The 26,695-nt window shown below is 52.4% G+C and overlaps 1 protein-coding gene across 1 annotated transcript; it reads left to right on the forward strand.

Moving 5' to 3' along the window:
• The first annotated feature begins 89 nt into the window (after window positions 1-89).
• Window positions 90-26,392, forward strand: ETF1 (eukaryotic translation termination factor 1). Its single transcript, XM_054642651.2, has 10 exons — window positions 90-400; window positions 14,524-14,699; window positions 15,458-15,597; window positions 18,775-18,913; window positions 19,786-19,976; window positions 20,434-20,563; window positions 20,925-21,080; window positions 21,613-21,677; window positions 22,807-22,954; window positions 24,247-26,392. The coding sequence occupies exons 1-10, from the start codon at window positions 315-317 to the stop codon at window positions 24,327-24,329; spliced, it is 1,314 nt and encodes a 437-aa protein (XP_054498626.1). The 5' UTR covers window positions 90-314; the 3' UTR covers window positions 24,330-26,392.
• The last annotated feature ends 303 nt before the right edge of the window (window positions 26,393-26,695 follow it).

Genomic DNA, 26,695 nt, shown 5'->3' on the forward strand with positions numbered 1-26,695 from the left:
GGCGTCGGCCAATGGCGCGGCGCCCCGCTGCCGGCTCCCCCCGGAAGTGACGTCAAGGGCCCCCATGTGAGGCGATTGCAACACATGGTGCGCGGCGCGGGGGAGCGCGAGCACCGCGTGCGACGTCAGCGCCGCGCGCCGGGGGGAGCGGGCACCGAGCGGCGGGGCCCGACCGGCACCGGCACCGCCCGGGACACACCCGGCCCCAGCGCCCCGCTCCGCACCGCCCGCCCGCCCCGCGCCGCCGCGCCCGCCGCAGCGCCTGCCGCCGCGGGAGGAGGAGGAGGAGGAGGAGGAGGAGGAGGAGGGAGAAGATGGCGGACGATCCCAGCGCTGCCGACCGCAACGTGGAGATCTGGAAGATCAAGAAGCTCATCAAGAGCCTGGAGGCGGCCCGCGGGTGAGCGCCGGGCCCGCGGGGCCGCCGCCCCGGAGCTCCGGGTGTCCCGGCTGGAGCGGGGCCGCGGCCGGGGCGCTGCCCGGGCCCGCCCGGCGCGGGGGGACGGGAGGCGCAGCCCCGGCCCGGCCGCCCCTGCCCGGCCCCGGGGCCCTTTTGTGCGGCCGCGTGGGACCCGGCGGCCGCTCGGGCCCGGGGGGGCGGCGGGGAGGGCGGGCCGGGGTCGGGAGGGCAGGGCCGAGTGGAAGCGTGGCCGCGCTTCCCGCACGGGAAAAGGGAAAAGGGCCGCGGCTGCCCGGGGCTCCGCCGGCCCCGGCGCGGCCCCGTAGCTGCTCCCGCACCCGGCCCCGGGCGGGGCGGTTCCCCCCGGCCCCGGCGGGGGTGGCACAGGTGCGTGTCCCCGGTGCCCGGCCCGTCCGGCTGCCCCGTGCCAGCTGGCACCGGCGAAAGGCGGATTCCAGCCGGAGGAGACGCTCCGCTGTCCCCCGTGCAGCCTTGGGCCGCTCCCAAGGGACCGGCTGGGCCGGGGAGGGCGGCGGGGTAAGGGCCGGGAGGCAGGGGCTGAGGCAGCACTTACTCAGTGCTTTCCTTACCGACAGTTGTTTGATCTTTCTCAACCCTTCCACTCCCAGCAGAGGTGCTCAGCTCCATTTCCCTGAAAGTAAGCTCTTCCAAAGTTTGGACAGTGGGAAATTTAAAGTCTCTAATCCCCCTTTAATCCTTGCACTTTAATCTTTTTTGTCCCCCCAGAATATCTGTTCCTGCAGCCTGCCCCATGCCAGAAGTGCCTGTTTGAGGGGGCAGCTTGGCAGTGGCTGGTTCCATCGTTTGGGAACCCTCTTGGGCCTGAGGAATTGCAAGACTTCAAGGTTCTGGGGCTGTAAAATAGCAAAGAAAGTGTGTCTCGGCAGACAGCCTGGTAAAATAAAAATGAGGGGTCACTCCTTAGCCACCCTTGTGGCTCCAGTTTCCACAGGCTCACCTGAACAGGTGTTGCTGTAGCTGGGGCAGCACTGGCATCGTTCTGGGGCCACCCCAAAAGCCTGGGGCCAGCTGGCAGAGGCTGAGCTGCTGTCTTGCCATGTCCTTAGTGCTGGTGCTTGCTCTGTGCAGTCGTTCAGCTGAAAACTAACCCAGGCAGGAGGGGATCCCAAGTCACAGGTCGTCCTGAATGTGTTTTACTCTGACTCATGATGCAGCTGTGCAGGGGTGGTGGGGGGGAGAAGGGAGTGGGGAGCCTGGGCTGCCCTTCCCTGTGGCACACTGGACTTTGGCTGCCCCAGCTGATCACTGGGCTGGGCCTGTGCGTGGTGTGGGCAGCACGGGCTGTGCTCACAGGGGTCCTGGGAAGCTGAAAGGGCTCAGGAAGCTCCAGGCATCCGCTGGAGCTTTGTGCAAGAGCTCTTAGGGAGCCTGGGTGGGTTTTGGAAATGTGGAGTTGGAGTTTTGTCTCTCCCTGGTTCGAGCTGTGCCCATTTCAGTGTCAGCTCTTGTGTTGTTTGGGATAGGTGAGTGCTGCAGAGAAGGTCCCAGCAGCTGTTGGAATGCTCCTGGGAGGCTGAAGGGCAGGTGTCTCTTGTGGTGTCAGCTTCCTGGGGCCACAGCCCAGGTGTCTGCCCTGTCTTCCCTCTTCCAGTGATCCCTGGAACAGCTCTGCTGTGCAGTAGAGGTGCCACAGGCACAGTCAGATCTGTGTAGGAGGTTTAGCTGTGCCCCCTGGATCCAGCACATCTCCTGGAGGTGGTGATGCTGCTGTCCCTTAATTTAATCTCTGCCAGCTGCTAAAGCAGCTCCTGAGGAAGGCGGTACTGGTGCCAGCAAGTCTAATCTGAGCAAGGTGATGCTGATTTGGTGTCTTCCAGGGAGGCCTAGCCCAAATTATCCTGGTTTGGGTGCAGTGAGGAGAAGAGGTGCTGCAGCCTCAGCCCCCAGCAGGCTCAGGCTCCCCGGCACAGGAGGTGTGGGGCAGTGGAACAGGCTTTTCCGGCCTTTGGAAGAGTCACTTCCTCTTCCTGTGCAGTAGGAAGACCTGTTCTGGGGTGGGTTAGAGGGCAAAGCCTTCCAGCAGGGTGATGTGGAGGGCCAGGGCCTTGCTGGGAAGGCGTCCCCACCTTCCCTTACTCATGTGCTCCATTAGTGACCCAGCAGCAGTGTCCCAGTTTCGTGTGCTGGCTGTTCCTGCAGGGGATCAAAGGACGGGAAATGGAGGAAGCTGGAGTTAGACATTCCCTTGGCATGTGGTGGTTGGGGCACCTCTGCTCTGATCCAGCTCATGTGGTAAAATCTCAGTGGAGTCTGCAGGGTGTTAACAAAAGTCAAGTGAGCAGGAGGGCGAGGAAGTGCCTTTATGGGATTGATGAGGAAAGGGGCAGTGCTTGGTCACAGCACCCAGGGGAAAGATTAAAACCTCAGCTTTCCCAGAAGCTGATCAGCTGGAGGCCAGCAGGGATAGGTCTGCCTCTCATACCTGGAGGTAACATCCTAGTGGGAATGCCCTGTGTTGTTTTCCCAGCCCTGCTAAGGAAATCTGGCTTTCTCACTGATCTCTATGGAAAGAATCTGTCAGTTCAAAACAATGAAAAATAATTTTGAACTCCCTAACCCCACCTCAAAGCCCTGTCTCTGCTGACAGGGACTAGAAGGAGCTGTTATCTGTGTCTTGCTTCCTAAACCAGAAGTTATCTCCTTCCAGCTCTCCAAAGCTGAGTTACAAACTGTGTGATCCTGTACAGAGTGGCTGAGTTGGTGTTTCTGATTTGGTGAGGTGGAGGGGGGTAGCTGGGCTCTCACAGGGTGTGAGGAGGAGCAGAGGGACCAGTTCAGCACTGCAGGCAATTAACCTTTGTGGCCAGAAGAAGATGGGAGTAAAAGGCTCCTGATAGGGCAGTTGTGGCCTTGTCAGAAGTTTAACCTTGTCATGCATCTCTGAGAGCTTGAAGTGCTCAGACTTAGATCCAACATCTCTACTTCTCCCCTACTGAGGGATTCATTTTGCTTTCAGTACACAGTTCAGTTTTGTAGAATAGATTTGGAGAAACACTGGGCCCCCCAGAAACTGCAGCTGTGTCTTTCTCTGTGGGGCTGCTGCAGCCCAAGTAGAAGCAGCATTAGCCACTGTGTTTTCCTTTCTTCTCCTCTCTCGGGGCTTTTCTGCTGTTGCTTCATGCAGTTTTTCAGTGTCAGTGCTAAATTGACAATCCCTCTTTGTTCCTTTGGTCTGTGCAGTTTTGAATAGTTAGCTGGGCTATGGGCAGGGTTTTCTGCTAATCTAAGCTGTAAATGCTTGGCAAAATCAAGTATCAGCAACAACAAGCAGTCTCTTTGCTGGGAGAGGACCTGAGATGTCACATTGGAATCATGTTTGGAAACTTCTCCATATCTTAGAAATGCTTTCCTCTGCAAACATCTCTGCTTGCAGATGGTACTGACACCTCCCAGGCTTCCAGACCCCAGGTGAGAGTGCAGGGTGTGGAGCTCCCTTACAATGGGAAAACTTTGAGGAACGTGCTCTCTGGAGACATCTCCCCTGTCCTGAGCTTGCTCTGTTGGGGGCAGAAGCCCTTGTTGGTTATTTTACTGGAACAGGAAAAGAGGAGGTGAAGATTGAGGTGTCACTGAAGGCACTGAGTGCAAACACAACTGAGGCTGGTGTGGGGAAGAACATTTTCCAAATGATGTGCTCTGGAAGGTGGGTCAAACAGGGCAAATGCAGAAACAAAGTCTGAACAAGTAACTTATTCTGGTTGTAACTGGAAGAAATGTTTCAAAGCTGGAGGAGGGAGAAATGGCAAGAGAAGGGGACATCTTGGTGTCTCCAGAGTCTTGGGAGGAAAGCAAAGTGTTGCAGTTCCTGCCTGGGTTTGGATTCTGCCATGTTGAGATTTCCATCTGCTATATGGGAGAAGCAGAAAAGGAGAGAAACAAAGTCACCATGAAGGACAGGGGCCTTTCTCTTCTGCAAAGAGAGACAAAGTTCTGCTTGAGATCCTGGAAAATGGAATATAGTTCTGCTAGAGGGTGAACAAACTCACCTGTTGCTTAGACAGAAAAGATTTGCCCACATCATTTGCAGATGGGTTCTCTTGCAGTCTGTCTGGAGTCTTGCTGGTCCTGATGGGAAAGTCCAATCTTGGAATTAGGTTCAAGCTGCTGCTGTTTCCCAGCCTTGTGGAACAGGACCAGGAGGCTGGACTTCTCAACACCTTGTTCTGGGATATGCTGGGATGGTGCTGCTCTGGGAGCAGGCAGCTTGGCAGGGCTAAGATGGCTTGGACAGCCTGATGCTTCTGGGGGATAAGGCAGTCTTAACCTGTTCCACTGTGAGGATGGTGGGCCTTTTCCAGAAGTGGCTTGAGAGCCCACCTGGCTGTGAGTTAACAGCACTGTGGGCAGAGCTGCAGCAGCTCCACTGCTGGAGGCAGTCAGGGGATCACAGGGGTCAGTGACAGCTATCTCCTGTACTGCCTTGCCTTGTTCCCAGTTTCTTTTGAACAAAGTCCTGGGAAGCCATGGTGCTGGCATTCTCTCGTGCTGCCTGAGTGAGCTGTATTTCTCACCTAGACTAGGCAGAGCTCCTGCAACACTCTCCTGTGAGTGGATTATTCTGCTGGTGGTGCTGAAGGTGGAATTGTGCTGGGATAACTATGGGACAGTATTGTAGCTGGGTTAACTCCAGCGTGGATTCTCCTGCTCCATACAAGACACAGCACAGCAGATTTAGGGTGACACCACCACCATGCCCAGGCAGGTACCAGAGCAGCTCTCTTGGCTCAGGGGGTGTCACACACCAGGAGGAGCATTTGGTGAGATCTGTCAGCACTGACTAGTGTCTGCCTGACTGCCAGAGATGTGTCAGTCCAGGGGCTCCCTCCCCTGCTCCCAGCCTGGCAGCAGATCTCTCTCCCTGCCTTCTTTATCAGGATCTGTTTGTTGTTGTGGTTGTGCCTCAGGCCTGAGCTCTGGGGCAGTTTAACTGTTGATACAGGAGCTGTTTCTGCAGCTTTCACCTTAGGATGGGGGTTATGATGGAGGCCTTGCCCCAGGCCTGGGTGAGCCAGGGCATCTGGGAAGGGCAGAGCCACACCAAGGTGGTCCTTGGCTTTCCAACTCGTGCTGTGGTATTTAGGTTGCAGCTCTGTTATGTTGTGCCAGTGCCAGTCATGGGAGAGGCTTGAGGATCTCTCCTGTGAGCTGGTGTCTCCAGTGGCCCTCTCTTGCAGAAAGGTCCTGCTCCAGCTGGAATTGAGCTGGGCTGTCACACTGGGAAATGTGAGGCACGGGTGGGACAAGGGCTGGAGGAGCAGGTGGGTGTGCAGGAATTGAGCCTTACTGACAGTGAGTTTTCTGCTTTGACTTGGTGATCTGACCTTAGTGTGGCGTGTTCAGGGAAGAGGTTGTGGTTTAAGTTCCTACCCAAGGCAGATTGCTTCCTCCAAGCTGTGCTTTCTCATCCTGCCTATGGCAGGGGGAGTTCCTAAAGGAGGTCATGTTTCTGTGAGAGGCAGAGGCTATGATGCTAATAGTGCCTTTGCTTCTGCTGTGTGAGGAGAGGGAGGAGGTGTTTGCAGAGAGGCTGGAATAGAAACAGTCCAGAGCAGAAGGGAGAGCTGAGGGCACTGTGGCAGGAAACCACGTGGGATGAACAGCAGCTGCTTCCACACCATTTCCCTGCTCTGTTGGACCTCTTCAGGCTGCCAGTGTCCACAGTGCTGGGGTAGAAGCTGCATGTGGATTTCTTATAGGCAGGACTGATCAGACCTCTCAGGACTAAGCAGTGTCTCGTGTTTCAGTGGTGCTCAGGGTGGGAGGTCTGAGAAAGCTGTGCCAGGTCAGAAGAGGAGCCAGGGAAGCTGAAGCCAGGGACAATGTCCAAAGGGTTGTTGACATCCTGCTGGTTGCCTCAGTCTAATGGTTGTAAAACATTTTCTGGGCTCTCACCTGCCTGCTGTACCTGTTCCTTTTGTAGTGCAGTGACAATTAGGAAGTGCTGTTTGGAGAGAGCTCACTAGCAGGTGGCTGAGGAGGACCTGAGCTGGAAAAGTGGCTCCAGATCAGAACTCCAGCGAGTGTCTGACAGCCTGTGGCTGTTCAGCAGCCTGGTACCTCTTTTACAACTGTGTGAATCATTAGTGAGCAGTGTGATTCATGCACAGATCATCATTCACATCGAGCTAATGAATGAGCCCCTGAGGAATGACGTGGTAGGAGATGGGAACAAGCACCTCAAAAGAGGACAGACTTTTTTGGCTTTGTGGCAACTGGATTTCTTTTCCCTCCTGTTAGCCACCTATTCCCATGTAGCTCTGGGGCATTAGCATCTTAATAAGCAAATCTGGATTTGTTTCAGTCCCTCAGTGGACATCTTGTACCCAAATGGCCCATTAGCATAATGCAACAAGTCTTTTAAACTTGGAGCATTAATAATTGGAGAAGGAGGAGGGAGAGCAGGGGAGCTGTGGCAAAACTGAGCCTCCCAGTGAGTCACAAATGTCTGAAGTGCAGAAATGTCTGTTCCACTTCCCAGTAATTGGGCATCCGGGCTTTCTGCATGAGGTCAGATGCAGCCAATAAGGCCTATTCAAAACATGCCTGTGCAATTATGTTTTGTGGTGTGTTGCCTTTGATCCAAGGATTTTGGAGAGGCATTGATTCACCTTCTCCAAGGGGTGTGCAGGATGCACTTGTGTTGATTCAGTGCTTGGGATGAAATTGGGATCTGCTCCTGGAGCTGCAGGGACGGGGGTGCTGGCAGTGGCCTGAGCAGCAGTATCAGAGCCAGCCCCAGTCTGGCTCTGGGGACAGAGCTGCTGACATGTCCCTCTGGCAGCTGGTGTGTGGTGGCCCAGGGGCCAAGGGCTCGCTATCACCTGCTACCTGTGCAGCCTCAGCCACAGGAGAGCTGCCAGGCTGTGCTGTGTGCAGGAGCAGGAGTCCGTGACCTGATTCTTGTCTCACCTCCTCTGTGTCCTGGCAGTGAGGGAGGCTGGGCTCAGGAGGCAGCTCCTGGCAGGCGGCGGCTCAGGGGGCAGCACTGCCTCACCTGACCCTTGCTCAGGCTGTGGCCAGGCTTGCTCTGCTCCTTTGCTGTGCAGCCATTTGCTGCCTCCCTGTGGGAAGCTTTCCCTGGCTGCTGGAGCCAGACGTGCACTGAGGAAATGAGGCTCACTTGTGTTTTCCAGGGTGGGTTCTGGCTGGGTGCTTTTCTCCTTGACTGGCACTCAGAGCCTGGTTGGCATCTGGAGGCCTTTCGTCTCTGAAAAGGTGGTGGGTGAGGGTAGGAGGGCAGGATACCTTTCCAGGCCAGTGTGAGTGTCTGCTTCAAGCTGGTTCTGGTTACATGAAGTGCTTTTTCTATCCAGTCTGCCAGCATTAGAGGAGAATGATGTATAGGATTCCTGTTGTGGGCTTTGGAGCAGGACTACAGCAGGAGAGCCTGGCATTGTGTGAGCCATGGTGGAATAGCTGCATGGTCTCATGCTGTGCAGTTAAGTGGTTTTCCTTTGTCCAGGGGAGAGGTGGCATTCAGAGGCTGATGGAAGAATTCAGTGTCTGGGGTGTTTCTTCAGTTCAGTGGAGGGGGGGGTGGGGCTCAGTTTCTCCAATACATGCTTATGCTGAAAAGGATTCCTGAAGAATTAATTACTTGGTCTCCTGACTCTGCAAATCCTCTCCTCATACCCACCCTGCCCCCATCTTGTCCTTTTTCTCTGCTTCTGAGGTGTCAGTGGATCCAGAGAGGTGAACTCTGCCTTACTTTTGCTTGGGAACTGGTCCCTTCCATACCTTCAAACCCTTCTTTGGATGACATGGAAGCCTTTGAGGAATGACTTGTATTCATGTTGCCTTTTAGGAGATGATCCAGAGCTCTGCTGCACGCTGGGGTGAAATGCAGGATGCCTCTGGGGGATTGTGAGGTTCCTGCTGAAATTGTGCTGTACAAAGTTCTGCATGGCTTTTGGCTCAGCTCCACATTAAACCTCAGAGGGGTTGTGGTGGGTCCCACTGAGCTCCCCAGTGCTGTGTGCTCTGGCTGGGTGTCTGTGCAGTGCTTGTGTCCTGCTCCATGTGCTCGGAGCCCATGGGCTGAGCAGGGAGGGGGAGTTCATCTGCTTCTGGTGGAGGCATCACAAAACCCTGGTGCCTCCAAGCAGCAGTTAGGCTGAGGGTGTTTGCTGGGTTTATTGCAGAGCATTCAACTGATATCTTACAGACTGTGCAGTCTTTGGCTTCCAGGTGATGTGGCCTCTGAGGGATCCTGGACTCTGGAGATTCCCTGCTCTTTCCTAGCAGGTTTTCCAGGAAAAGTTGTGCAGCTCTTTCATCTGCTGTTGTCTCTCCAGATTTGGCATCTCAAGTGGACTTGATCCACTCTGTTTGATGAAGGCTTTGTCTTATTAAAAGACATTAAGTCTTTAATGGGTGCAGCTGTGACCTGTTTGTTTCACAGCCATAATTCATAAGTTTCAGGAGTGTGTGTAGCACTTCCCTCTGGCAAGCTCAGTGCTCTTGCACTCAGGGCAGGATGAGTGGGGAGTGTCTGATGGCCTGGGTGTTGTAAGGGAACCCAAACCAGCAATTTTGTACTTGCCTGTACCAAAGGACACTTCCTTTTTATAGCACTCCATTCAACATCTCTGCTCAGGTACAGCATGAAAAACCCTCAAATATTCTTTCTTCACATCACTGATTTTGTGTGCCCTGAATGTAGTCCTTCACTGAAGTGCCACGTGCCTGCAGCACTGTGGGTGTTGGTTCAGGAGCAGCTCTTTGGCACCTCTGGGATGTGCCTGATGGAGTTCTGCCTTGGATTGCCGTGATATTGCTGGCATCTGCCTTGGATTGCAGTGATATTGCTGGCATCTGCCTTGCAGCTGGCTGCACGTGGAACTGCTTTAGCCACCACATAACTTGGGTAGCCTTGGCTGTCCAGGCATCTTGGGCTCCTTGGGATATGTTGATGCACAGTCCTGGATGGAGAGCAGCAGAGGTTACCTGGGGAAGGTACCATGGCTTGGAGCAGTGTGTGGCAACAGTTGTTTCATAGAAAGCTTCCTGGCTGTGGAATGTGGTTGGGATCAGATTATCTGGGAGCTGCTGGCTCTGTGCTCCTGCCAGTCTCTGGCAGTCACACACAGGCCTGGTGCTGCCCTTGGTTCCTGGGGAGAGCAGGATGCTCATGAAGCTGTGCCCTGTAAAAATAAGCCCATTTTGAGTCCTAGGGAATGACTGCCCTCCCTTGCCTCTGTATCCCACATTCCACAGTGTGCTGTTAGTGTGAAATGTTTCACTGTGGAACAGCTACAGCTCAGCTGCTGTTTGTCAGGTCTTCTCTGATAGCACAGGGCAGGCCAGTCACTGCTATTTATATAGCAGGCTGTGAAATTAATGCTCTCCCGTGCCAGCTCATAGCCCAAATTGCAGGAGCCAGGTTGATTGACTGCTCCTCCTCAGAGTGCTGTGGTTGTCTGCCTGCTGGAGGGGAGCTGTGCTGGCTGCTGCTGGTTTGGGGTGTGGCACTGCACGACCCATTTCAGTGGCACAGCACTGTGTAAGGTGGTAGGAGCCTTTTGGAAAACCACTACATTGCTGTCTAGTGCCAGCTGAAAACTGAAGGTCTAAGGATCTGCTCAGCTGTTCCTTCTGGTGGCAGGATGGTAGGAACATGGTGACAAAGCCCTGCAGGTGGAGATGGCCACCCAGAGCAGGAGGCCCCTCTGGCAGCTGTCATGGAAAGCAGCCCCGGGTGCATGTGGCAGCCCATCCCAGGAGGGTGCAGTGCCTGCTTTGTGCTCTTGGCTCCTGCTCTGGTGCCTCCCTCGTGCTGGAGCACAGAGCACATCCACAGAGGGCCCCACTGCTTGTACTGAGCGTGGCGTGGGCAGGGAGCAGGGACCCAGCTGGTGCCAGCATCCTCTGGGCCATTCCTGCTCCTGGAAGGGACCCAGCCGTGCTCCTGGCCTGCACACACAGCAGGGAGGGCTCCTGGGCCATCCCTCCTCTCCTGGCAGGAGCTGCTTGGGTGCCACAGCAGCTGCTTGCAGGAGTGGCACAGCTCCCCTGCAGCTCTGGGGACTGGGTTGGTGGTGATTCAGCGCTGCCCACACGGCCACTCGCTGTGATCACTTGTCAGCAGTTGCTCTGAGGTCTCTCTGTGTGTCTGGGAAAGCTGTTTGGTGGCACAGTTGTCTGAAATTCCAACTGTAGCAACATCGGAGTTTTAATAACAGAAAGGCTGTCCTATCCACAAGCCTTGATTTTCTGAGGAACTTGCTGTCTCCCAAGAGAGAAATGTGCTTGTTTTTCCTTCTCCTCTTTCCTCAAACAGGCCTCCAGCACACTGTGGGAGAAAGCTAGAGCTCACCTGCTATGGTGTGGGAAAGTTGGAGCTTTGATCCTTGTCCTCTCTCCTGGAGATACCTAATGCTGCTCACGGCAGGTGCTGCTAAATCTGAGCTAACTGCCCGTTCCTGGCAGGGCTGGCACCATGAGCAGTGCAGACAGTGCGGGCCTTCTGCCTCTCCAGAGCTGGCAGAACTGCTTCCTTGGTTCTTTGGAATGTGTGGGCTGGTGCCCCTCATGCTCCTGATTGTTTCCTCTGCCCCTGTCCCCTGAGCAGTGGCACTTGTGGTGCTGGCCTGTGGGCTGGGGTGCTGCTTCCCTCCATCACAAACATCTCGAGCATCCCGCCCTTGGATGGCACTGGCAGCTCTTTGGCCAGAACAGGGACAGCAACTGCCTGGAGCTCAGCAAGCCCCTGGCTTGGCTTGGTCCAAAAGCATCAGCTCCCAGCTTTTCTGGTGGAACTTGGGTGTGCTGAGCAGGGGAAACCTCAGCAGTGCTGTGAAATCGGGATATAGCCTGGCATGGGGTCCATGCTTCCTTCAGGAATGCTGTGGGGGATGCAGGGCAGACCCAGCTCCTGGCACCTCTGACCCCGAGCTGCCAGTGTGAGCAGTGCCTCTGATCTCACTAGATCACTTGGTTGTGTCCCATAGCAGGTGTGTGGTGCAGCTGTGCCCCCTTTTGGGAGGCCTTAGGATGGTTATGGGGAAATTCCTTACCTCATTCCCAGGTAAGTGTTCTCTGGAGCCCTCAGCTCCGGAGGGGACAGGGTGGGATTTGCAGAAAACCTTTTATTTTTTTGAGGCTACAAAGACCCAGAGCAGACTTGGAAATTACCTTATTCTGCAGAATAACCTATTTTTTTCTGAGTGTTTTTGAACAGCAGCTTTCTTAGAAACTCTTTGCTGCATTTTGTCTCCTTGGGGTGGGTTTAGTAGATGCACCACAGGGTTTTTTAGACCCTGCCATACTGCATTAGGGTCACAGACAGGTACAAGCTTGCTTTGAAAGAGGAAAGCTGCTCTTGCATGGTCGGGTAACGAGGTGTTGGCAGCGTGTGAGGGAGTTCTGCAGCCACCGTGAGTGCTGGTGCCCATCTGCTTCAGTGGTGTCTTGCTGGTCTCAGTCTTTGGTTGTTTGCTTGTTTAGTGATCCCTTGGAGTGCTGGGTGCATGGGGACATGGTGACAAGCTGGCTGGTTCCTTGTGCTCCAGGCTTCCAGCAGCCTGGGAGGTTGCTCCTGTGGCAAGCTGCATGCCAGCTGTTTTGCTGGATTCTTCAGGAATTGGTTAGAGCCTGAAATAGCTCTGACTGTGTAAATAGTGGTGAAGCATGCCAAACCTGAGAAGTGCACTTGATGTTGGTAGTGGAAGGTGCTTTTGGATACAAATCCAGACTGGAATTTGCTGAAGGATTGGCCCAGGCACAGTACTGTGCTGTGTTGAACTAGTTGGAGATTTAAATGAGGGGAGTGCATCCTCTGAGACCCTTTAAATTTGTTTGTTTGCAGTAATGAATCACCAAGGCTTGTGAAGGCCACTCTGTTACCTCGGGTGGGATATCCCTGAGGAGCAGTGCTGTGACCCTGCCTGGTGGATGAGTATCTGTCCCCAAGCTGTGTGTAGGATCCAGTGGGTGCTCTGTGCTGGCACCAGTGTCTCTGGGGCACTGGCACACAGCACAAGGCCCGGGGCTGGCGTCTGAGGGGGGGTGGCTTGCATTTGAAAACTGAAGGGAGCCTTTCAAATGACTTTTTACTGAGGAATTGCTCTTGGGAGTGCACACCCAGCCTTCCTCCGTATTGTTCACAAAGCTGGGGAAGCATCTGGAGAGTCAGTCCTGTGAGGAACAGCTGAGGGATCTGGAGGGGCTCAGCTTGGAGAAAAGGAGGCTCAAGGGGGGGCCTTATTGCTCTCTGCAAATTCCTGCAAGGGGTTTATAGGTGGGGACATTGGGCTCTTCTTCCAGACAGCTTGTGACAGGACTTGCTCCCTGCTCTTTCCCCTCTCTCCTCAATTCAGGAAAAATTGTATGTAATCTCTTCCTAGCAGGAGAGCCATGGAGTGCCCAAGGGGTGTAACAGTCCCACTCCCACCTGCCCCACTGGGATGCCCCTAGGGGATGCAGGAAGTTAGGTGTGATGGGCAGAGCTTTCTAATCTCTGGGAAGTTGTAAGACTTTCTTCTTTGAGAGGAGAAGATAACTCAGGAGTGCTACTTGCACAGAAGTGGGGAAGAGTTGCTTTAGTTCTGATCAGCCTCTTGCTCAAAGGAGCCTGCTGGGAATGATAGCCATTATCTGTCCCCAAGGCTGGTGCCATTCACTGGGTGGGGAACTGCTTTAATTGACTGGGCTGTGGAGTATTCTTGGCTGGGGTGACCTGGAAGCCTGAGAGCTGCCAGCATGGCTCAGAGCTCCTCCTGGGAATAACACAGGCCAGAGTGGCTTTGTGACTTCCACTGGTGTGTATGGGGAGCTCAGATATTAAAACCAATTAGTTGTCTTTAAGGTCAAGGACTTATTTGACCTACCAGCCTCCATTTCAACTTGGCCTGGATTGAGGATCTTTGGGAGAGGGCTGTACAACTTGTGTAAAGAAGCTAATGAAGTGATGCTTTTTAAAGCACTTCCCTGCTGCCTCTGTAGCCCAAACACTTCAGCAGGACACTGGTATGTGACAGCCTGAAACAGCAGCGAGCAGGGGCTGGGGTAGGCTCCTTCCATAAGAAATGTAAAAGAGCAAAACCCTGGAGTCTGATGTCTGAAAAGCACTTTGTTGGTGCTCTGACTCAGAATCCTGAGAAAAGGCTTTTTCACAGAGCTTAGCTGGTTTGCCCTTGAGAGAACTGGAGGATACGATGAGGGATTTGATTTTTATGCCATTACTCTAATGGGAAGCATGAGGTCTGGGTTAAATCTGAGACAATGCAGAGGCAGCACTTCAGACATCTGGGATACTTCAATGGCAAATGGGAGGTACCTGCTGGAAGGCAGATGGGAGCTTCCCCAATTTTCCTTTTGGCTTTGGGTGGATTTAAACCACAAGGCAGCTTTGGGGATTAAGATTTCTGCAAGACCCACCCCAAAGCCCTAGGAAAAATGAATATCAAACTTATTTTCCTTTAATTTAAGCCTGTCCTGTGATTTGTGGGGTGTTATCTTCTGACTCTGTGCCTGGGGTTGGTGCTGGTGAAGCAGCAGTGTGTGCTTAGCACAGTTCAGTTAAAGCAGCTGCCAGGGCTGATGAGCTGCTCTGGGGAGAAAAGTGATAGTGGGAAAGCAGAAAATACTCACTGTGACAAAGGGATCCTTCCAGTTCAGTTTTCTGTATTAATCTGAGGAAAACAACGAGTTAAGAAAGCACTTGGGCTGCTTAGTGCTCCAGCTGTCTGAGAACAAATTAAATGGGCTCTAAGATGTCCATGAAGTATGTGGCTGCATTGTTTTAAATAATCTCTGCTGGGAGCTGCTTCCATTCCTTCTGCTCACAGCCCCTGGTCTGTGCAGCCCTTGGTCTGCACATGTGTTCTTTCTTCCCATGTAGTGCCCTAGAGTGAAAAAGCAGCTTTTGGAGGACTTGCTTGGTAGAGGCTGAGCACTGAAGAAGAGCCTGTTTTGGTTTTGTTTTCTTTCCTCTCCCATTGTTGTCCAGCAGAAGGGGAATTACACCAGTGACGGTGAAGAAGCGTCCTTGGGGGAGGGAGGAGAGAACTGTGTTCATGGGCTATGGTGTGAGGGTGCTTGTTGCTTTGCTGCCTGCTCACATCCCTTTTTTCCCTCCCCAGCAATGGTACCAGCATGATCTCGTTGATCATTCCCCCCAAAGACCAGATCTCGCGAGTGGCAAAAATGTTAGCGGACGAGTTTGGCACTGCCTCCAACATAAAGTCCAGAGTGAATCGCCTTTCAGTACTGGGAGCCATTACATCTGTACAGCAAAGACTGAAACTCTATAACAAAGGTAACTTCTAGCTTGTATGGATGCTGGCACACTTCCCTTTCTTGGAAGCAGCCTTAAGTTCCTGCACTATGCAGTTTTCTGCTAATCAAATCTGTTGGCCTGTGCTGCTGTTTTGCACTGATATTCCAGGTATGTTGCCCTTGGATGGCTACTTCAGGGGTGGACTTTGGGACTAGAGTAGTAAGGTGGTCCTTGTCTTAAAGGAGTGGGGTCATGATTCTGTTAGTGATGACTGTGCTAAACTTGGCCAGGCTTAAGAGCTGGATATTCTGCAATAGTTCATTTGTGTTAAAGTAGTAATTTTCTGTCAAGCAGAAACTTCTGTGTGCCTTAAGCATGGCATTGAGCAGCTGCCATCATTCTGGGGGGAACAGACCCAGGCCATCTCAGATGAGCCTGGGAGAGTTCATTGTTACTGTTTTTGCCCTGGCCTGTGGCCTTCCCTGGGATGGGCACTCTGCAAATCCCTGTATGGGGACCAGCAGAGCTTCAGGGGCTGCTCAGCCTTTCTCTGGGGGGTGTGAGCTTGCAAACTCATGGCTTTAAGAGGCTGCATGTCTGCTACAGGTGCACTAAATGAGTTTGTTTCCCATTGTAGAGACCTGGGTGGGAATGAGGTGGGGAAAAGGGAAAATGAAAAGTTTGGGATCTTGAATTTCATTCTGCTATGAGTCTCAAGGGGCGCTGGCAGTCAGTTTTTGATGAGTTCAGCTTGTCACATTCCTTAGTGATCTAAACCTGCATTGTGTTGTTTGTAGTACCTCCAAATGGTCTGGTTGTTTACTGTGGAACAATTGTGACAGAAGAAGGAAAAGAGAAGAAAGTCAACATTGACTTTGAACCTTTCAAACCAATCAATACGTCGTTGTATTTGTGTGACAACAAATTCCACACGGAGGTAAGGACTCCCCCATGGCAGGAGCCAAGGTCTGGGCACAGCCTTGCTGTGCTTGAGCCACAAGAACAGCAGGAACATGCCCTGGGGAGGGCTCTGGATGGCTTGGGACTGCCAGAGATGAGGAATGCCCGCTGGAAGGAGCTGAGGGACTGCCCAGCTCCTCCCACCCCTGAGTCTGTGTAACCCACAGACAGGAGCTCCTCTCTGTAACTGGAGGAAGGCTGGGTTTTTTCTTAACCACAGAGGCCCATAGATACTATTCCAAGTCAGGCTTTAAAATACTGCCAAGATAATATCAGTGTTGCCAGTCTTGCTATCAGATGTGTTAACTGAGAGCCTTGATGGAGAACTGGCATGTGCCTAATCTGTCTGGGGGGAAGTGGGATTATTTTTATCCAACATCTAATTAAGTTAAATGAATGGTTTGAGGCATTTTGAAAGAAATGTGGATTACAGCAGTCAGTGTATTGCCTCTGAGACTATTTTGGCTCTGGCAGGTGCAGAGGTCTCAATGTTTGCAGTGCCCCTCACATCCTTGATGTTTCCCATGATAAATGTATGGCCTGAGACTTAACTGCCTGTTGTCAGACCCATCTGACAGGGCTTGGCAGGCCCTCCAGTGATGTAGTTCTGCTTGTCTTTGTGGGTCTGTGGAGATTTGATCCATAAGTAGCTTCCAGAGGGCAGGAGTACAGCAGGGAAAGGTGTGCTTATTGTACAGGTGAGGTCCATCCCTACTGTTCTGTCTCCCCACAAAGGATGAAATCCCAACATGCCTTTGATCTCCCAGGAATAAAAACCTGTGCACAGGCACAGGTCTGGAGTTCTGCTGGGTCCCTGTGTCCATAGATGAGTGAAAGCAAGAAGGAAATTAGAGAATTCAGTAGAGAGCCAGGATGCCATGCCCAGGGAAGTGTTTGTCCCTGCTGCTGTGGGCAGTGGGAGGGTGCTGGGTTTCCTCCTGCCCTGGCAGGAGATGGATTCATTTGGTCTCCTGTGCCTCAGGGCACTGATTCCATATAGAAGTGCCCAGCAGGCTGTTCCCAGGAGCAGCTGCAAGTCCACTGGTGCTGGTGTGTGGCACTGCTCACCACGAGTGGCAGTGACCTGAGGGGAATTTGTGGGAATTGCTGCTCCTGATGATGGGATCACTGCCAGCCCCTCCCTGCACGGGCTCTGTGCTCTCCCTGGCTGGGGTTGTGGGGTTATTGCCCTGGGGATTGCCTGCACTGCTGGGGCTGGAGCAGCCTGCTGGGGGCTGTGAGCTCTGAGCTCTGCCTTTGCCCCCTCTCTGGCTGTAGAGCCTTGAACCCCTGAGCTGAGAGCAGGGGCAGCTGCTCGGGCACCCACAGCTTCCCTGGAAAGGTGGGGAGGAAGGGCTGCTCTTCACCTTTGGGCTACAGCTGCAGAGAGGGAGCTCAGTCCAGGCTGAAGGAGCAGAACAAAGGCAATGGTCCCTTGGTGCTTGACAGGTCAAACAGTGCAATTGCTGCCAGAGCTGACCAGGGAATCACTGATCATTGCTACTGTATGAAAATAAGAGGAAATCAAGAAATCAGAGCTTTAGTCATGTGCTGTCTGGCAAGAGCATCTGATAAGATATCTTCTAGATCTTTTATTGCCTGTGTGAAACTGAAATAACTCCCCCAGGGGGCTGTGAGCCCTGATGTGTGTCTGAGGGGTAGGATTTACAATGACTTACTCTGATACCTTGGCTGGAGCATTCATTCCAGTCACACGTTTTGCTTGGCTCGGTCCCAGTTCAAGAGATTGCAGTGTAAAATGCCACTTCCTCCTCTCATTCATCCCACTGCTGAGGAATTTATACAGAATATTAACTTTGGCCAGGAGATTTCATTAAACCTTAGCCCCTGTTTCTTCTAAGCTAGAGAGCTGCATCCTGGGTTGTGTGGATTTTGGAAGAGGATGACTGATGGGTTTTATCCTTTCAGTTCAGCCCAGTAATCAGGCTGACAGCCCTGCAGGCAGCTTGAGGTCCCGTGCAGTAACCCAGCACCATCACTTTCAGTGTTAAACTGGTGACTTCAAGCAATCTGGAGTTTTGACAAGTTCCCCATCCTACTGATGTGGTTTTGCCAGCCAGAAAGAGGATTCTGGCTATTGCTTTTTTGGGCATGTGTAAGTGAGCAGGAGTGTGTGTGTGTGCTGGATGTTTCTGCCCACTCAGACAGCCCCTGAGGGAGCAGCAGCTGAGAGACTGCCTTGAGAAAGGAGTGCAGAGTTTGGATGCTTGGGCAAAGTGAACTCAAAAACCTTGATACTACTCTGTGCTTTGGTTGGGCAACTTAAATGACCTTATGAGAAATAGTCAGCTGCTTTTTTTAAAGGGAGGAAAATTGAAGGATAACTTCATTTTGCAGCAAATGTTCTGGCTGTCTTCTCCACAGCCAGTTATGCACAGGACTATTATTGCTGCTGTTCCTTGTGCTCTGTAAGGCTGAATTTGCTACAGCCACTGTAGATTTATTTCATCATTCTGCCTGTGGAACTTGAAGTCAGCAGGTGCAGCAGACCAGTAGTGGTGGTAGGGAGGCTGTGTCAATGCTTTGGACTACAAAACTGAACCAACAATGAACTGAGCAAGTTCTGCTTTCCTGGTTGGAATGCCAGGAGAATTACTGCTCCAGTTGTGCTAGCCAGAGAGGTGAGGCAGCCTCAGACAGGTGGGATCCATTTCACTTCACACTCTCCACAGCCCATCTCCAGAGTTTTGCTGTCACACCTGCCCGTGACCTCAGGTGGGGAGCTGGCAAAGCTGGGAAATTGTGATCAAATTTAAACGTGAGTTTCTTCTGTGCTCTTGACAGTGTTGTATGGGATGGGATTATGTATGGAAGGAATACCTCTCTGTGAGGGTGGGCAGGCCCTGGCACAGGGTGCCCAGAGCAGCTGGGGCTGCCCCTGGATCCTTGGCAGTGCCCAAGGCCAGGCTGGACACTGGGGCTTGGAGCAGCCTGGGATGGCAGGGGAAGGTCTTTAAGGTCTCTTCCAGCCCAAACAATCCTGGGATTCTGCAGTGATCTGGAATAGTTACAGCTCCTGAATGTGCCGGTTTTTCTCCACTTTATTAATGACAATACAGCCATGAGCAGCTGTGAGCTGGGACTGCTGGGGCTGTGCTGTCCTGGCCTTCCCTCATGGCTGTGTCTGTTCCAGGCCCTCACGGCGCTGCTCTCTGACGACAGCAAGTTTGGCTTCATTGTAATAGATGGGAGCGGGGCCCTGTTCGGGACGCTGCAGGGAAACACACGGGAAGTGCTGCACAAATTCACTGTGGATCTTCCAAAGAAGCACGGTAACACACTGGGCTGGCTCTGTCCTGGGCTGGGATGTGAGGGTGGAAAGGGGAACTTGGCCTGTGGGGGTTTAGCTCTGCTCAAATTTGTGCTCCCTTGGAATCTGACAGCAAAGCCTCCAGTCTGAGCCTTCTGTCAGAATTAATGAATCACAGTAATATTCAGTTGATCTCAGAAGTGGCACTTTTTATTTCTTGCTGCGTTTGACCCTTTCTTTGGCTTTGGGACAGTTGTAACTAAGTATTCATAGCACAATCAGCAATCCCACTCAGTGGGGTCGTTATGGTTTGATGTGCTGGTGCTGTGTGCACCCCACAGGGAGGAGCAGCGAGCTGCTCTCTGCGGGAAGCACGGGGCCTCATAGAGCAAGGAAAATTCGAGTTCCACTCTGTGCTGCTGTGTTGTAGCCAGCCACTGATGAGTTCAGCAAATTGTCTGCTGGTTACTCCTGGCCCACTGTCCTTTGTAGAGTGGGATGGGACAAAATGAAACAAAAACACTGCCTCTGGTGAGGCTGTGCAGCAGAGACTGCTGGGCTGTGCTGCGTCAGCAGCGTTTGAAGCAGTGTACAAAGGAGATGGCTTCTCTTGAAGGTACAGGGAGAGAAGATGCGCTCAGATGTTCAATTTCTTCAGAGTTACGAGTCTTTATAGAAAGAAAAGAAATATTTTCCTCTGTGGAGAAAAATCTCCTGGTGGGAATGAACCCTCTATTCTCTGAGTGTTCCATGGCAGCCCTTGCCTCGGCTCATGGCAAACTGAATTCAGGAGGCTGCAGCTGCCCTCGGCTGTGGTTATTCCGTGCCAGCTGTGTCCTGAGGATGCTGCTGGCGTGCAGTGGGTCCCCCATGCTGCCCTGTCCCTCCCTGCAGGCAGAGGAGGTCAGTCTGCCCTGCGCTTCGCCCGCCTGCGCATGGAGAAGAGGCACAACTACGTGCGCAAGGTGGCCGAGACGGCCGTGCAGCTCTTCATCTCCGGGGACAAGGTCAACGTGGCCGGGCTCGTCCTCGCTGGCTCGGCCGACTTCAAAACTGAGCTCAGTCAGTCCGACATGTTTGATCAGGTGAGTGGCCTGTTCTGAGCAAACATCATGTCTGAGTGTCAGTGGTGAAGCAGTCATTGTAGCAGAGGAATGTAACTCTGGCCTCTGAAGAGATTTGATCCAAACTAAAAATGTGATGTATCCAAAGAAGTCTCCCATTCCTGATACCTCCTGCAAGGAGCTGAGAGCTCCTGTTCTTGAAAAAGGGCTGATAAGAAATCTGTCCTCCCTGGTTTGGAACTGGCATTCACATTCTTTGTGCTCCCAAATCTAAAGCAGAAGTTTTACTGGAATTGAACTCCAGTAAACCTGATCCTGGTCCTGTTGCCTGAAAACTGTGGTTCAGTACTGTGCATTCAGAGGTGCCTCAGGTGAAGTGCAGTAATGAGAGCAGTGACTCCCATGGCAGGGTGAGGAGTGTGACAGCCCTGCTCTGGGCTGGATTCACCATTTCCTGTCTCCTCCTTCTCTTGTTCAGCGGTTGCAATCCAAAGTGCTCAAACTAGTTGATATTTCATATGGAGGAGAAAATGGCTTCAATCAAGCAATTGAGTTGTCAACTGAGGTCCTCTCCAATGTGAAATTCATCCAAGAGAAAAAGCTAATAGGTAAGTGATGCACTGCAGCCTCCTCCTGAACCAGGTGTGTGGCACAGGTGCTGCTCTTGCTCTCACCCTCCTGGCAGTGCCCTTGTGCTGCCCCAGCCCTGCCATGCTGGCTGAGAGTGGCACTTGCAATGGTTCTTTTTACCACCTGCACACCTCAAGTGCTGGTATGGGGGGATGGGGTTTGGTTGGTTTCTTTTTCCACACCAGAATTCTTGGACCTTCTCTCTCCTTCCATCAGAGATCCCCCTTAGTTCCAGGCTTCTGGTGGCAGCTGCTTCTCAGTTTCTTGCACTCAAATGCAGCTTGTTTGAAGTGTGTGTGCTGTGCTGAGTGCTCATGGCAGGCTCTGTGTGCCCTGCAGGACGATACTTCGATGAGATCAGCCAGGACACGGGCAAGTACTGCTTTGGTGTGGAAGATACACTAAAAGCTTTGGAAATGGGAGCAGTAGAGATCCTGATAGTCTATGAAAACCTGGATATCATGAGATACGTCCTGCACTGCCAAGGCACGGAGGGTACGTGGTGCTCTGGGACATGGGAGCTCTCAGGGTTTGACACCTGAGGTGCCTCGCTGGGATGGGTTGGCTGGAGGAGCTCCCTGAGGATGTCTGACCACAGGGATGTTGTGCAGGGCTCTGTTACTTTGCAGGTTTCCCAGCCTCTGGGGGAAAAGCTGGAACAAGCAGGGTTCCAGTGCACAGAGGGAATTGCAGTGCCAGGGGGGCACTTGGTCCCAGGGCCAGCCTGGAACCTCCTTCCAGCTTAGGGAGTGTGGTACCAGAGGGGAGACTGAGGTGACCTTGTGTCCAGAAACACAATTGCTGGGCCTGCAGCAGGACCTGTCCCTCTCTGTGTTGGCTCTGCAGCTGCTCTGTGCTGCTGTGCCCTGTGGGGTTGCTCACAGAGCTTTGGAGAGGAAGGAAGGCAGTGGTGGTGCCCAGACCCTCTGTGTTGTAGCTGCTGGCTGTGCTCAGTCTCCTGCTGTCTTTAAACTGCATCTTGTAGCCTTAGCCAAACTAATATTATCATTTTTTCCTCCCTTTTTAGAGGAGAAGATCCTGTATTTGACACCAGAGCAAGAGAAGGATAAATCCCACTTCACAGACAAGGAGGTATTTCAGCTTTGGGGCTTCTGGCTTTGTTCTCAGTGTGTTGGTGCAGAGCTCTGGACATCTGGGCTAAGTTTGTCCCAAGCACCTGAGCACAGTGACCTTCTGGCACTCAGTGACACCTCAGGGCAGGAACCTGTGGCTCTTCCTGTGTAACCCCTTGGATCCTACCCCTGCTTTTCTCCAGTCTTCCCTGCTGCCAATGCCAAGGTTGTGTAAATGGGCAGTGTCAATCTTTGAGCACCACCAAACCATCACCTCCAAGGGTTTGGTAGCCACCATGCAGGCAAGGCCCCAGAACCATCACTTCCTGCTTTCTGGCACTGATTTGGTTGTGCAGAACCACTGTGAGGTCAGGAATGGTGACCTGGATCAGGTGCCAAGGGAGTGTCTGCTTTGGGGGATGCATTTGACACCTGGAACTGTCATTTGCTGCTTGAGTTTCCTGCCTGTGCAGGTCAAACAGCCCTTGTGGACCAGGGGTCTGTATTACTTTGCAGAATAAACTGGGAAAAAGTGTCCCTTGCCAAAGGGTGGGGATCTGTCCCACTTGGGTTGTGCCTGGGGGCCATTTCCAGCTGTATTCCCTCCTGGAGGGAGGACTGCCAATCCCTGCTGTGCATGGAGGGTTTGCAGCGTTACCTGCAGTGAGGTGCTTCTGTTTCACAATAATCACTGCACTTCCTGCTTAGAAAATGGTGCCTTTTGGCTCTGTGCTTTCATGGATCAGTGTTCCTGCCTGAGAACAGGGCCTGCTGGATGAGGGGGCAGAGCAAGTCTGAATGAGCAGTGAAGCTGAGATGTAGCATGGAGTGACACTGGAGCAGAAGAATCAAGGCAGTTTTTCTCCTGCTTCTGCACTAAATGTCCTATTAGAGGGCCAAAAACCTGTCAGTGATTAATTTTGTAGCACCAGGAGCTGCTGGTTGTGCCTGCCCTTCCCTGGTGCAGTTGTGCCAGGAATGCCTTCCCCCAGGAATGTCCCTGTGGAGGGAGCCCTGTGAGGGCTGCTGTCCCTGCTACAGCTGACAAAGCCATGGAGCCAATTTGGGAGGGGATTTTCTCAGTACTGAACACACAGTGACTGTAACAGGGCTTTATTATTTATTTTTCCCTTCCAATGTCTCCACAGACTGGGCAGGAACATGAACTCATAGAAAGTATGCCCCTCCTGGAGTGGTTTGCAAACAACTACAAGAAATTTGGAGCAACATTGGAAATTGTTACAGACAAATCACAAGAAGGATCCCAATTTGTGAAAGGATTTGGAGGAATTGGAGGTAAACTGCAAGAGGAAAATGTGTTTGTTTTGTATAGTGGTTGGTTTGATAATCTGGTGCCAACATGAGTGGGATTAATCTTATTCCTGGCAGTCTTGAAACCAGTTTTAGAAACAGTTGTGTTCACCAGGGTGGATTCATTCCCTGTCCAGCAGGATGGTGATCCATGTTGGGCCCTGTCACTTGCCAGCTGTGTTCCTCAATGCCTGTGTCCTGTGCAGGGCTCAGGGCTGGGCTGTTGCCCTGTGCAGCTGCTGGAGCTCAGGAGGGCCCTGGCTCTGTCTGCACAGGGGCTTGGTGGCAGCCCCTGTTCTGCCCTGGGAGCTCTGACAACCCCCAGCCCTGTTCCTGAAGCACTTGGAGCTGTTGCTCTTCTCTCGGAGCCTTTCTGTACTTTGCTCCTTGATCTTCTGCTTCTTTTCAAAAGAAAAGTGTTTTTAGTCCATCCTGTGGAGCAGTGAGGCCTCTGGGAGCCAGTCCTGCTCTGGAGCTCACTGGGCATCAGCCACGCCTGGCAGAGGTGCAGGTGGCTCCTGTGCCAGTCTGACCAGTCCTGGGCAGGGGGAGCCACAGCAGTGCCAGGGGGAGCTGCACATCCTGCCTGGGCAGGGGTTCCAGACAATGCTGTGCCACTGGCTGGGCTCAGCTCTGGTGGATGTGAGTCAGGGAGAAGGGCATTGTAAAGGGGAATTTCTAGGGTACAGAGAGCACCAGTCAGGAGGAAAGAACCTGGGATTGTTTGGCTCCATAAGGAGCAAGGTTTCTAAGTTTCAGGGTTTGTAATTCCAGGAGTCTCTTATTTCCTGCCAGGTCCAGCCTCATTGCATGGTGGGATCCTCTTTGCTCCCATGCTCTGTAGGCTGGAAAGGAAATGTCCTTGAAAATCTCCTTCACCTCAGTAAATGATTCCAGGGATACAGGATTTCCAGAGCCCTGGGTTGGTGTTTGGGATAGGAAGAGACAGATCCTAAATCCTGCTTTTACTGCATTGTAAAAGTAGCTGCAGTGCCAGCTGCCCTCTGGATTTTACTGCCAGGCTGGATCTGAGCAGTGCCACTGGGAGCAGTGATGTGCCACTGGTGTTTTGTGGAGATGCAGCCCCAGAACAGGCTCAGCGTTTCCAGGAGAAAGCTGGCCAGGCTGGGCAGCTTCCTTGGGGCGCTGAATTCCCTGTGGCATTTCTCAGTGCAGCTGCCTGTCTGCTGCCAGGCCTGAGCTGGATATGAGTGGGAAGCTGTGGGAGCAGGCTGGGGAGCTGTGCCTGGGGAAGCTAAAGGCTGTTTCTTTGGCAGGTATCTTGCGGTACCGGGTGGACTTCCAGGGCATGGAATACCAAGGAGGAGACGATGAATTTTTTGACCTTGATGACTACTAGGTAGTCGAGCTGGGTCCGGCAACACGTGCCTCGCCCCTCCAGCATCCAACCCAAGGAGCAAACTCATGGTGGAAAACACAACTGATCCCTGCCTTAGTATTGGAACATTTCCAGAACTTGATCCACGAGCATTTGGATTTAAGAAAGCAAAACCCTACACTTTGATTTGTCATAGTGTCAGTACAGCAGCAAACTACTAAGTTCCGATATGCCACTTTGGACTAATTTAAAAAGAATCCCAGTTTTTACTTTTACTCAATGGTGAAATTGGTTGCTCTTGTATTTTATGGAAATGATTTTTTTAACCTTCATGATACATTAACTGCTGTAAACCTCTTCCTTCCAAAATTAATAGAAGTAAGATCCTACTGGTTTGTTTCTTTATACTTTGATTGGAGAAATCAATTGCTGCATTTGGCAGCGCCGTGACCCATTTACATGGCATTCTCAGCTTAGCCTGCAGAAGAAATGGAACGAGGTTGGAGCCATAATTCTCTTCAAAAGCTTGAGGAGGCACTGACCTGAGTGCTGGTTCATTACATGTGGCTTGCAAATTCTGATGGTTTGGGGAGGCTCACCAGCCGAACGTGCTTTAATCTATTTGCAGAAACACTGCTCTTACAAACTAGGAAATGCACTTCATGGATTGCAATGAAAATGCTGCTGAAGTCTTGGGCTTAATTTGGATTTGAGCAGTGCAGCCTTCAGGAATTTATTTTTTTTTCAGTCTTGACAAAAATAAACATGAGATTTCAGTGAAGTAAGGTACACTTGGCTTTTTGTTCCTCAGTAAGTTTTTCTTTTTGCTTTAGGACTGCGTAAGGTTTCCTTGATTATGTGAATTTGAGCCCACAGGTCTTAAATGGAAGTGGGTGTTTGACAGGAATACTGAGTCAGTGGAGTGAAGGCTGAATTAGTGCTGGGAGTGTGGAATATTTGATTCTGATTCGTGGAGCACTGGCACAGCCCTGGGAACACCCAACTCCCAGAAGTGTCTGTCCTGTGGGGATGTGCCCTTCAGGAGGCAAAGGATCACCTCTGGATGGTCCCAGACTGCCCAGGCTTTGTGTCCTGCCTGTTCCACAGAGCATCCATAGATCAGGGAGCTCATCCTTGGGGTGTGTCCAGCCTGCTGGTGACACTCTGGGGGTCAGGGGCTGTGCAGGCCAGGGGAGCAGTGGCTCAAGGGCAGGTCCTATCCCAGGGGAGCAGTGGCACTGTGCCCAGTGGCACAGCTCAGGTCCTGTCCCAGGGGAGCAGTGGCACTGTGCCCAGTGACACAGCTCACGTCCTGTCCCAGGGGAGCAGTGGCACTGTGCCCAGTGACACAGCTCAGGTCCTGCTCCCTCCCTGGGGGCTCTCCCAGCATTGCTCCCGGTGCTTCCCTCAGGAGCAGCTCCTGTTCCAGCTGCAAACCTTTGCCTCTTGTCCTGGTTCACTTGAACAGAGGGAGCTTCTCTTCAAATTTCTGCCACACTGTTGTTTGAGGTCCAAAATTCCTGTCCTTGTGAGCAATACCATTTGTCCCCCTGGTCCCTACCCTGGCCGGCGGCTTCGCTGCCGTCCTCACATCCAAGCTGGAATCTCTCCCGGGAGATGGGGCTGGGTCTGCTCAGGGCTGAGCACAGCCCTGGCCCTCACAGCAGTATGTTCTGGATTTTGCCATTGTAAATGGGTCTAATGTGACATGACAAGACCACAAAAATTGGTTGTAAATTTACATTTTTGAATATACTGCTTGTTGTTTCACATGATACATTAGGGTATGCAGCTCCTTTTTGTAGTTTTTATTTTTACTATTTAAGTTTGGAAATGATGCCAAATTTTTGTATTTCTTTAATCAATGTGTTCTCTTCAGTGATATATATTGCATTATATATTGATGTGTATATCAATATATACTGATATGTATTACACTTACACATGCAAACACACTCAGTGGGGGTGGGAGATCCTAGCCTTTGCATACTATATAGCCTCTGCAGAGAGATCCCAAGCAGTGATATCTTGGTGTTGTGATGTACAGAAATGGAGAAGAGTATTAAACCATATTTAAGAATATAGTACAGACTCCTGGTTTATTTTCTCTAGTCCAGGAAACTCTTGCTTTTTGCTCTCAGCTCAATGCCAGCTTCAGGGCTGGAGGTTGGAGGCAGCTCTTTCACAGCTCAGTTTGTGTTTCTGGATGTTTCTCCCTGTGCTGGCCCTGCTCAGGCCCCTAAGGGCTGTGCCCAGTTCTGGCCCCTCACTGCAGCAAGGACACTGAGGGGCTGGAGCGTGTCCAGGGCAGGGAACGGAGCTGGGAAGGGGCTGGAGCCCCAGGAGAGGCTGAGGGAGCTGGGCAGGGGCTCAGCCTGGAGCAAAGG

The sequence above is a fragment of the Agelaius phoeniceus genome, chromosome 15 (genome assembly GCF_051311805.1).
Source record: "Agelaius phoeniceus isolate bAgePho1 chromosome 15, bAgePho1.hap1, whole genome shotgun sequence".
Lineage (NCBI taxonomy): Eukaryota > Metazoa > Chordata > Aves > Passeriformes > Icteridae > Agelaius > Agelaius phoeniceus.